The following is a 12,500-nucleotide window of genomic DNA, read 5'->3' as shown; positions in this document are numbered from 1 at the left end:
CCTACCCATCCACGTCGGTCCGACGGGAGACTCCATGTATTTCTAAGCTAACAGTCATATGCCAGTCAACCAGTCACCCCTGCAAGCTAACATCAACAGCATCTCCATCTTCACTGACTCCATGTCCACACTCCAGGCCCTTGACTCCCCTGATCCTGGTCCACTGATCCAGTCTCTTAAGGCCTCCCTCACAACCCTTACCCAAACAGCCCCAACGACCCTCCAGTGGGTGCCTGCACATGTAGGCCTCCCAGGCAACGAGCGTGCAGACCACCTCGCTAAGGAAGGAAGCCAGCTCACACAGCCAACATCAACAGCAAGTGCTCGGGCTTCAGAGCCAAAGACTACCCCACCAGTGGGTTGGCGGAGCTTCAGACACACCCCACGCCCACAGCAAGACGCTACAGCCTGCAGTGGCGAGTTGAACGACCTGCTGGGCGATCTGCCCTCACGGTCAAGGTGCCCATCGTGGCTGTGGTCTTTCTCTGTGAAGGGTGGTCTGGTCGAGGCGTTGGTCCTGTGGTCTTGTGGGGATGTCAGTAGTTCTGGCTGGTGGTCCAAAGGTTAAACATTAATGTAAAGAAACTCAAGAGTTATCCAAGATTTGCACATGAAAGCAAAATCACAGGTCCAGTGCAATAACAACACTCATGTTATTTCTCATATAAAACCCGGTGTTAAATAATGAGAAAGTTTATGTTCGCGAAATTTCTTTTTCAGTGATTTAAAGTTTGGATTATGTAGCCTACCTTGAAATCTTTAGCAAGGAAACATGACAGGAATGATGAATGCATTGATGATGTTGGAGATATGGATACGTATAGTGCTTGACCTCCGTCAGAGACCAAGCTCTAAGCGTCTTATATCGTAGTCATTTGCATAACGGCTGCCTGTTTGGGCTGAGCCGACTGAGAGATGTCTGTGGCGATGTCTGTGGCCGCTCTGTCGCGCTCTTTGTCAATCAGTGAGGTTTTAGTCGCCGGCGCGCGCACGCACGCACACGCACACACACACACACACACACACACACACACACACACACACACACACACACACACACACACACAAGTTTCAAGCTTCAAGTTTCAAGTTCTAATTATCCTTTCACTCCTATTGGAGTATGGAGGATTACTGCAAAATAATCTTTTCGTGCCCAGAACAAACATTTCCAAATACACAAGAATGTCACATAAAAGTTGAGAAAACACACACACACACACACACACACACACACACACACACACACACACACACACACACACACACACACACACACACACACACAACTTTTTACGTGTATGACCTTTTTACCCCGCCAAGTAGGCAGGCAGCCATTGGATATTTCATTTTATCATTCTACTCAACTTATCTATTATTTGCTTCATCTATCTCGTTTAATGAAACTTTTGTACGCATAAAATTATCTGTACATGTGTGGGAGATGGTAGAGATTTCCACCTTTCGCTCACCAGGTGCACTGACGCAAAACCCAGGATCGAACACACTACCCTCAGATGACAATCCATCAATCCATCGATCTCTGCATTCGGTGACCGCCGTTCACTCGTCAGCTGACTGACCTGCATCTTCTGGGACTTCTTCTTCTTCTTCTTCTTCTTCTTCCTTCTTCTTTCTTCTTCTTCTTCTTCTTCTTCTTCTTCTTCTTCTTCTTCTTCTTCTTCTTCTTCTTCGTCTTCTACTTCTTCTTCGTCTTCTTCTTCGTCTTCGTCTACTTCTTCTTCTTCGTCTACTTCTTCTTCTTCTTCTTCTTCTTCTTCTTCGTCTTCGTCTTCTTCTTCTTCTTCGTCTTCTTCTTCTTCTTCTTCTTCTTCTTCTTCGTCTTCGTCTACTTCTTCTTCTTCTTCTTCTTCTTCTTCTTCTTCTTCTTCTTCTTCGTCTTCGTCTTCTTCTTCTTCTTCTTCTTCTTCTTCTTCTTCTTCTTCTTCGTCTTCTTCTTCTTCGTCTTCTACTTCTTCTTCGTCTACTTCTTCTTCTTCTTCTTCTTCTTCTTCATCTTCTTCTTCGTCTACTTCTTCTTCTTCTTCTTCTTCTTCTTCTTCTTCCTCTTCGTTCGTGGGCTGTAACTCCCATGTTCACTCGTATGTACACTTCGCGGACGGGCGCAATAGCCCAGTGGTTAAAGCGTTGGACCGGGCTTTCAATCTGAGGGTCCCGGGTTCGAATCTCAGTAACGGCGCCTGGTGGCTAAAGGGTGGAGATATTTCCAATCTTCCAGGTCAACATATGTGCAGACCTGCTTAGTGCCTGAACCGCCTTCGTGTGTATACGCACGCAGAAGGTCAAATACGCACGTTAAAGATCCTGTAATCCGTGTCAGCGTTCGGTGGGTTGTGAAAACAAGAAAATACCCAGCATGCATACCCCCGAAAACGGAGTGTGGCTGCCTACATGGCGGGGTAAATAAAACAAAAGAGAAACAAAACGGTCATACACGTAAAATGTTACATGTTTGTCTGAGTATGTATGTGTGCGCGCCTGAAAATCTGATTGAACGACACAGGAAACGAATGATGAGCGCTCAGTGGTAGCCGTCAGTCGGCTCTACCCAGGTAGGCAGCCTGTGGTGCAAATGACCCCGTGTTTGTAAAGCGCTTAGAGCTTGGGTTCTGACCGAGGATAGGCGCTATGTAAGTATCCATATCAATGTACACGAGTGGGCTTTTACGTGTATGACCGTTTTTACCCCGCTGTGTAGGCAACCATACTCCGTTTTGCTGATGTGGATTACAGGATGTTTGACATGCGCATTTTGATCTTCTGCTTGCGGATACACACGAAGGGGGTTCAGGCACAAGCAGGTCTGCACATATGTTGACCTGAGAGATCGGGAACTGAATCTCCAGCCCTGTACCCACCAGGCGTCGTTACCGAGATTCGAACCCGAACCCGGGACCCTCAGATTGAAAGTCTAACACTTTAACCACTCGGCTATAGTGCCTGTCTTTTCTGGGACATTTCGCTGCAAGATTATTTGTGACCACGATAAGTCAGTATCAAATGTAAAGTATATATATATATATATATATATATATAAGAAAGGAGAAAAAAAAAATCCGATAGCCCAGTTCTTCCGGTAAAATAAGAAAAGTGTTTAAAGTATAAGACTATTTCGAATACGCGAAACAGTGTGTTCTTTCATACATTTGGAATCACTATAAACTTTATGGAAGAAAAAAAAACCCAAAAAACCCAAACAAGATTGACGACTTGGCTGTTTTGCAGTCTCTGTGTAAAAAAAAAAAAGTCAATAAAGTAAGTTTTAATAATAATAATAATAAAGAAAAATAAAATTTTTGGATGCTATTTAAGTTTTCCGGAAAAAAAGGAGAAAATTTCAACTTTATTTTTGCGGTCTCCTTTGAAAGCACAACTCTGCGTCGATAAGAGTGTGGAGCGAAGGGAGAATACTACGTATCGACAACAGAAGGAACATGGTGGAAAGATGCTCGCCCCTTGTGTCATTCCGAACGAAGCAGTTTTCGACCGTTCAGAATGCAAAGGGCTGATACATGCAACGACAACAGTAGCAATTCACTGGATAACGACTAAATATTTTTTTTCAGCTAGTATTGGTGTTCTCAGATTTATTACAGCTTGACGAAAAAAAAAAAAGAAAGAAAAAAAAGAAAAAGAAGCTTAAAAAACAGCTTTAAAAAGTTTTCAAAGCAACAAGGGAGATAAAAAATCATGAACATACAGTGTCGATGTTGCAAACCTTGTATTACAACATTTCAACAAGAACACCTACACCACCACCAACAACAAAACAAAAAAACAAAAACAAAAACCAAAAAAACAAAACAAAACAACAGCAACAAAACAAAACAAAAAGAAAAAAGAAGAAGAAAGAATGAAAACAAAAAACAAAAGAAAACAAAACAAAACAAAAAAACAAAAACAAAACAAAAAAAGAAAAAAAGAAGAAAGAATGAAAATAACAAAACACAAAAAAGAAACAAAACAAAACAAAAAAACAACAACAACAAAGAACAAAGAATGAAAACAAAAAAACAAAACAAAAGAAACAACAAAACAAGAAAAAAGAAACAAAGAAGAAAAAACAAAAAAAGAAACAAAGAAGAATAAACAAAACAAAAAAACAAAACCAAAGAAAAAAAAACAAAGAAGAAAGAATGAAAACAAAAAAGAAAAAAGAAACAAAGAAGAATAAACAAAACAAAACAAAAAAAACTGAAGAAAGAATGAAAAACAAAACAAAGAAGAAAAAACAAAACAACAACAAAGAAGAAAAAACAAAAGAAACAAACAAAGAGAAACAAAGAAGAAGAAGAAGAAAAGAGACAAAGAAGAAAAAACAAAAGAAAGGAAGAAGAAAAAAAGAAACAAAGAAGAAAAACAAAACAACAACAAAGAAGAAAAAACAAAAAAGAAACAAAGAAGAAGAAAAAGAAACAAAGAAGAAACAAAACAAAGAAGAAAAAACGAAAACAAAAAACAAAACGAAAAAAAGAAACAAAACAAAAAAAGAAACAAAGAAGAAAGAATAAAAACAAAACAAACAAAAAAAGAAACAAGAAAGAATGAAAACACAAAACAAAAAAAAAGAAAAGGAGGCAAATAACGGTCCTTTTTGGAAACGAACCTGGGACACCCACATCCAAGCAGGTGCTGAAGGACACAACAGCAAAAGTGGTTGGACTTTGCAGTCTGAGGGTCCTAGGTTCCAATCCCGCCGCCTAGTGTGTTAAGGGTGGAGATTTTTTTGTTTTTTTTCCCCTCCGAACTCCCAGATCAACTTGCTAGCACCTGAACACTCTTCGTGTGTACGCGCATGCAGAAGATCTACGCGAATGAAAGAACCCGTAATCCAACCCCCATCCCGACCCCCCACCCTCACCCCCCAGGCCCCACCCCCAACTCGAAAAACAACAACAACAACAACCCTCTCCCCCCAAAACAACAACAACAACATACAAACAAACAAACAACACCAACAAGAAAAACAAAACAAAACAAAAATAAAAACAAAACAACAACGACAACAACAAAAAAAACCACACACACCAAACCCCCCTCCCCCCCAAACAAACATATGATTCGTGTCAACGTTCTGTGTTTTATGGAAACAGGAAAAAAAAAAAAAAAAAAATCCTGGCGTGCACACACCCCAAGCCGGAAAACGTAGTTCGGTTGCCTACACAAGCGAAGTAAAAACGGCAATGCATATAAAACCCCACTCGTACACATGAGTAAATGTTGGAGCTGTAGCAGATGAAGGAGGATGAAGAAGAAGAAGGAAAAGAAGAAAGAAGAGGAAGGAGGAGGAGGAGGAAAAGAAGTAGGAAAAGAAGATGAAGAAGAAGAAAGAAGAAGAAGGAAGAAAAAGAAGAAAGAAAAGAAGAAGAAGGAGAAGAAGAAAAAGAAGGAGAAGAAGAAGAAGAAGCAGAAGAAGAAGAGGAAGAAAGAGAAGAAGGAAGAGAAAGAAGGAGAAGAAGGAGGAGGAGGAGAAGAAGAAGAAGGAGAAGAAGAAAGAAGAAGAAGGAGGAGGAGGAGGAGAAGAAGAAGAAGGAAAAGAAGAAGCAGAAGAATAAGAAGGAAAAGAAGGAGAAGAAGAAGAAAGAAGAAGGAGAAGAAGAAGAAGGAGGAGGAGGAGAAGGAGGAGAAGAAGAAGGAGGAGGAGAAGAAGCAGAAGAATAAGAAGGAAAAGAAGGAGAAGAAGAAGAAAGAAGAAGGAGAAGAAGAAGAAGGAGGAGGAGGAGAAGGAGTAGAAGAAGAAGAAGCAGGAGAAGAAGAAGTCGAAGTCGAAGAAGTCGTAAAATGCATCATGGAGACAGGAGAGGATGTCAAGAAAGCATACCGATAGATATGGACGAAAACAAACCGTACACAGAACACGCCAAACCAAACACATGGTTAGTGGTTTATTTCAATGCAGAGCACTCGGAAGACAAATAAAATCATGAAACAACAAAAAAAAAGAAAGGAAACTTAAAAGGAATCCAATACAGAGCACAACAACAGAACGCCCCCCCCCCCCCCCCCATCCCCCCCAGTTAAAAAATAAAACAACAACCAAAACCAAACCAAAACAAAGAAACAAAACAACAGCTCAAGAACAGCAACAACCAAAAAACAAATAAAATAAAACACACGACATATTTCTATAACAATTTATTTGCAGTGTGACTCCATCTTAAAAACTCTAGGGGGTAAAAAAAAAAAAAAAAAAGTTAAACAACAACAACAAAACTAACAAAGAAAGATCCCTCCCTACCTACCCCCTACCCCCCAAAACAACAACAACAACAACAACAACAAAAACCAAAGAATCTCGACGACAAATACTTTGAGAAGAACACCTTGCCCATGGACATGTCGGGGGTCTTTCAGTATAAATAGCATCCCCGCCTTCTGGAAATTCTGTGCTAGAAATTTCCTCTTTAAAATTTTTTTTAAATAATTTTATTATTCTCTTTGTTTCTGCCGTTGTTTTTTTTTTTTTTTTTTCTTCACTGTTGTCTCCTTTTTCTGCCTTCCCAGTCCATTCCCCTTTCTTTTTGCAAGCAAGCCATGACACTTTTTTTTTTCTTCTTTTTTTTCTATTTTCAACAGTCCTTGTGCTGTTTTTTGCTCTGGCGATTAGGTAGTGAAATTGTAAAACACTGTGATGGGCACTAGCTTGTTCAATCTGCAGTGTTATTTGCCTGTATGGCCTTTTTCTGTATTTTTTGGTTTGGCTTGGAAGTACTGGTGGGTCTGTTTGGTTTTTTTACGACTTTCTGCAATCTTCTTTACAGAGTGATGGCCTAGAGGTAACGCGTCCGCCTAGGAAGCGAGAAAATCTGAGCGCGTTGGTTCGAATCACGGCTCGGCCGCCGATATTTTCTCCCCCCCTCCACTAGACCTTGAGTGGTGGTCTGGACGCTAGTCATTCGGATGAGACGATAAACCGAGGTCCCGTGTGCAGCATGCACTTAGCGCACATAAAAGAACCCACGGCAACAAGAGGGTTGTTCCTGGCAAAATTCTATAGAAAAATTCATTTCGATAGGGAAAACAAATGAAACTGCACGCAGGAAAAAAAATACAAAAGAAGGGTGGCGCTGTAGTGTAGCGACGCGATCTCCCTGGGGAGAGCAGCCCGAATTTCACACAGAGAAATCTGTTGTGATAAAAAGAAATACAAATACAAATCTGGGGATGATGAATTTAGCGGAATGGCTGGAGTCCTCAGCATGGCCTAGTCTTATTTGCCATAAGGAGCTAAATGGTTGGGATACTGTGTCATGAACTGTGTTTTGTGGGTTTGTCTGTGTTCTTGTGTGTGTGTGTGTGTGTGTGTGTGTGTGTGTGTGTGTGTGTGTGTGTGTGTGGATGTGACAGTTTTTTTTGTTGACGCGGTTGAGCAAATTGTATGGTTTGACAGTCCTGATAATTATGGCCCTGTGCAGTCGGCTGGACTTTAAAGTATAAGCAACAAGAACAACAACGAGATGAAGAGAAGAGAACACGATATAATTGTACTGTGAGAACCGGATGGCGTGACATGAAGAAATAGAGGGGGCGGGGGAATGAAGGGCTGGGGGGAGGGGGGTGGGGGGTGGCTGGGGGGGTGCGGGGGGTGCGGGGGGTGGGGGTGGGGCTCCTTTTCAACCATGTTTATAATGTGTCTTGCTTTCTTCCTTTAAGCCATGTTTATTTTTCTCTTTAAGCCATGTTTATTTTTCTCTTTAAGCCATGTTTATTTCTCCCTTTAAGCCATGTTTATTTTTCTCTTTAAGCCATGTTTATTTCTCCCTTTAAGCCATGTTTATGTCTTCCTTTCAGTTATGTTTATGTCTTCCTTTCAGTCATGTTTATGTCTTCCTTTAAGCCATGTTTATGTCTTCCTTTCAGCCATGTTTATGTCTTCCTTTCAGCCATGTTTATGTCTTCCTTTCAGCCATGTTTATGTCTTCCTTTCAGCAATGTTTATGTCTTCCTTTATTCCTGTCAGCAATGTTTATGTCTTTTTTTTCTTTAAAAAAATCCCTTTCAGCAACGTTTATGTCTTCCTTTCAGCAACGTTACGTTTATGTCTTCCTTTCAGCAATGTTTATGTCTTCCTTCGTTTATTCCTTTCAGCAATGTTTATGTCTTCCTTTATCCCTTTCAGCAATGTTTATGTCTTCCTTTCAGCAATGTTTATGTCTTCAGCAATGTTTATGTCTTCCTTTCAGCAATGTATATGTCTTCCTTTCAGCAATGCTTATGTCTTCCTTTCATACATGTTTATGTCTTCCTTTCAGCAATGTTTATGTCTTCCTTTCAGCAATGTTTATGTCTTCCTTTCAGCAATGTTTATGTCTTCCTTTCAGTCTGCTCCACAGCAGAGGAAGGTCAGAGGACGTGGGAGAAAAATGACGTCACCAGAGGGAGAAGGACAAGCTGGAGCGAGGCGGGCGGCCTTGGACTTCGCCTTGAGGTCAGGGGTCGGGGGGTGAACGGGTCAGGAGCGGGTCACGGCCTCTGACCTCTGGCGTCCTTGCGGGCCATGGACTGCTGGTAGCTGTACACCTGCTTCTCCAGGGCGTAGTTCTCAGCTTGCAGCGCCATGATCTCCCTCCTGTCGTCAGTCGTTCCTGCTTTCATTTCTTCCTTCCTTCCTTCCTTCAGTCGGTCATTTCTTCGTTCGTTTGTTCGTTTATTTGTTTGTTCGTTCGTTCAGTCGTTCCGTCGTTCATTTCTTCGTTCCTTCAGTCGTTCTGTCGTTCATTTCTTCGTTCGTTCATTCGTTTGTACGTTTATTTGTTCATTCGTTCGTTCGTTCAGTCGTTCATTTCTTCGTTCGTTCAGTCGTTCATTTGTTCTTTCAATCGTTCATCCATTCATTCATTTATTCATTCGCTCAGTCAGTCAGTCAGTCAGTCTAGAATCCAATCAAGCAACTAATCAATTATTGAATCATCCAATGAAATAACTAACTCCATGAACCAACCAACGCCCCGACTTATTCCTTCACTCACTCACTCATTCATTCCCTCCCTCACTCAGTCACACTCTGTCACTCGGTCATGTACCCAATCATCCATCCATTTATCCACCCGCCTATCGCAGCACTAATACACGAACTCGCAAATAACCAATCAATCAATCAGTAATCAACTTACCAGTCCACCATTACTACAGAAACGAAATTTACAAGGTTCCAACCCAAAGAAATCGTCCACACTGCCACCTCCGCCCCCTTGCACCCCCCTCCCCATCCTCTCCTCCACCTCACCACACACACACGCGCGAAAAAGTGGAGCAAAAAAGAAAGAAAGAAAGAACAAAAGAAATCACTGACGTCATCTGATGTTTATGCAGCCTTGTGACGTCATCTCGACTGCAGTAATGTGGCGTCATCATCAGGTGAGACTCCTGCCACTCCAGGTAGACTGTCAACTTCCTGTCTACAGGATCCAGGTAGATACCGTGGGGATCAGTTACCTGGGCAGTGGTAGACAAACAGAATCACGCTTTTCGTCCAGCCGCCTCAACGTCTTCAAACAAAACTTGAGACATGAAATTCACATCTAGAAGCTTAAAAATTGAAATTAAAACATCGTTGTCTTGTCTTGCTCACCTTTGTAGTCAGGGCTGAGGTATACATAGCATGAAAGGAACTGAAAAGTACTTACGTACTTCTCTTTCTGCAGACAAAACAAATAGGTAAGGTGGTGAAGGATTGCCTTGGAGACAACCAATTTAGAGAAAAGAAAGTGTGCATATTCTTCCGTTGACTGTCATATGTGTGTTTTGATATGTTTTACAGAACGCAAACATATGAGATTTATCAAAAAACATTAAATGACTTGACACGTTTATCGATATATAAATTGGTGACTGAATCAAACGCACTTTCAAAATCAACCGTAATTACCAGGCTTATATTTGTATGCAAGATACCGGCTTATATGACGAGAAACTCAGCTACTGTCCCCTGGTATGTCAGCAAGATAAAAATCCTGGCTGATGGCTGTGGTAAAACAAATTTAATTTGATTCATAATAATACGAATGCATTTTTTCACCCAACTTCAAAGGGGTTGTAATTTTGTCTTAGGAATTTCTGTCAATTTCACACTTAATTTTCTCTCTCTCTCTCTCTCTCTCTCTCTCTCTCTCTCTCTCTCTCTCTCTCTCTTTCTCTCATTATATGGACTTTATTACTGTATCTATATAAAGCCACAAAAAGACGTGCATTTTTTGTTATCAGTTAGTAATATACTGTTTGATGAAATATTTTCTTTGTATATGATTTCGATTGTAGCTTCATTGTTCAGATTCTTTCAGAATGGTCTTCTGCATAAACACCATTGCATTTCATTTCATTTCATCCTAGTCCTTTGGATGAGATGATGACAAACTGTCCACTTAGCGCACGTAAAAAAACAAACAAACAAACAAACAAAAAAAACAACTCATGACAACAAAAGGAGTTATCACTGACAAAAGTGTGCAGAAAGAAGAAGAAAAAAAGCCACTTTGATAGTAAAACATTTACACTTACAGACGAAAAAAACACAAAAAAACTAAACACATACGTGAGTGGCTTTGTACTGTGGCGAAATGGTCACTACGTTTTTTTTTTTTTTTGTTTGTTTTTGTTTTGTTTTGCTTTGTTATTTTTTGTGCTTCTAGAGTTGATTTCATCAAGATTTTGCGCCTTATAAATATTACTATTATTAGTAATATTTTTTATGTATTTATCTATTATTTTATATTATTTTATTTATTTATAATTTGTTGGGGTTTTTTGTTATTTATTTATTTATTTATTTATTCATCTATTTATTTTATTTTATTTTATTTTATTTTATTTTCTCTCAAGGCCTGACTAAGCGCGTTGGGTTACGCTGCTGGTCAGGCATCTGCTTGGCAGATGTGGTGTAGCTTTATATGGATTTGACCGAACGCAGTGACGCCTCCTTGAGCTACTGATACTGAAACTGAAACTCTGTCAAAACTCAATACAATACAACACGATATTGCGATTCAGTGCGATACAGCACAGTACAATACAACACAATACAATAATACAACACAACACAGCACAACAATACAATACAATACAATAAAACACAATACAATACATGTTAGTATGCACGCCTATGTGTAACCAATGAGAAAAACTTTCTATCGTTTTTTTGTTTTTTTTCTTTTTACACAACTGATTCCCTCTTTTCCATACCACTGTTCTTTCGGTTCAAGATTCAGGTCAACCCACTTTAACTCACTCAGTACGGCCTCTCTTCTCCTCTACACAGACCCCTCGGATGTCCAGTGGGTGTCTGAATGACCCAACCTTTAACTTCCGTCGTCAGAATTGTGGTATTCTTTGTCAACATTCACCTCTTCAGTATAAGAGCCTTCCGCTTGCAATATTTTGATGGTGGTAATTGGGGTGAAACGCTGTTAACGTCGTCTCTTTTGCCGTTCGTATGGAGAGAGTTAAGAAAATTTCGAAAACAGTCCAAAGGATTTCTCACCACATCAGCATTAATATTTGACGGAAAGAAGATTGTTGGAAGGGAGATTAAGAGAGGGGGGTGAGGTAGTGGGGGTGGGAGGGAGGGAGGGGGGGAGGGAAGAAGGTGTTTCATCTTCTTGTTTTTGTTTCTCTTTCAGTTTTTTGTCTCTAGGTCTGTCTGTCTGTCTTCCCTCTCCTTTCCTCCCTCTCTCTGCCTCTCTCTCTTTCTCACTCTCTCTCTCTATCTCTCTGTCTCTCTCTCTCTATCTCTGTCTCTCTCTCTCCTTCTCTCTCTCTCTCTCCCCTCTCTTTCTCTTCCCTCTCTCTCTCCGCTCTCTCTCTCTCCCTTTCCCTCTCTCTACTCTCTCTCTCTCTCCCCTCTCTCTATCCCTCTCTCTCTCTCCTCTCTCACCCCTCTCTCTCGAAAACGACTTTTTATTCAGATAACGTTATCGTTATCTCCCCCCCCCTCTCTCTCTCCCCTCTCTCTCTCTCTCTCTCTCTCCCTTTCTATCTCTCTACTCTCTCTCTCCCGCTCTCTCTCCCTCTCTCTCTCTCTTTCTCACTCTCTCTCTGTGTCTCTCTCTCTGTCTCTTTCTCTCCCTCTCTCTCTCTCTCTCAAAAAAAGGTTCTCTGCTGACACGTCCGCACGGTCCCCTTGTCCTATGTGTGGTGCTTTAGTTGAAGATGAAACTCATTTCCTTTTTATGTTTCAAGTATTATGAAGAAATTCGAAAGAAACGCCTCTCTCTCTCCCTCTCCCTCTCTCTCCCCTCTCTCTCTCTACTCTCTCTCTCTCCCTCTCCCTCTCTCTATCCCTCTCTCTCTCTCTATCTCTCTCTCTCTCTATCCCTCTTTCTCTCCGCTCTCTCCTCTATCCCTCTCTCTCTCTATCCCTCTTTCTCTCCGCTTTCTCTCTCTCTATCTCTCTCTATCCCTCTCTCTCTCGCCCCCTCTCTCTCTCCCTCTGTCTCCCCTCTCTCGATAACGACTCTTTATTCAGATAACGTTATCGTTATCTCCCC

The 12,500-nt window shown here is 41.0% G+C and overlaps 1 protein-coding gene across 1 annotated transcript in view; it reads right to left on the bottom strand.

The window, feature by feature from the left end:
* Positions 1 to 8,246: 8,246 nt before the first annotated feature.
* LOC143278148 (uncharacterized) overlaps positions 8,247 to 12,500 on the bottom strand; it is an 18,594-nt gene continuing 14,340 nt past the window's right edge. The window contains exons 5-6 of the mRNA XM_076583180.1: positions 9,311 to 9,453; positions 8,247 to 8,587 (exon numbers count right to left, since the gene is read on the bottom strand). Of these exons, the coding sequence (XP_076439295.1) occupies positions 8,482 to 8,587; positions 9,311 to 9,453 (249 nt within the window). The 3' untranslated portion in view covers positions 8,247 to 8,481. The remainder of the gene's footprint in view (positions 8,588 to 9,310; positions 9,454 to 12,500) is intronic.

The sequence above is a fragment of the Babylonia areolata genome, chromosome 35, assembly GCF_041734735.1.
Source record: "Babylonia areolata isolate BAREFJ2019XMU chromosome 35, ASM4173473v1, whole genome shotgun sequence".
In the NCBI taxonomy this organism is placed as follows: domain Eukaryota; kingdom Metazoa; phylum Mollusca; class Gastropoda; order Neogastropoda; family Buccinidae; genus Babylonia; species Babylonia areolata.
This window is presented reverse-complemented; position numbering and strand designations above follow the sequence as displayed.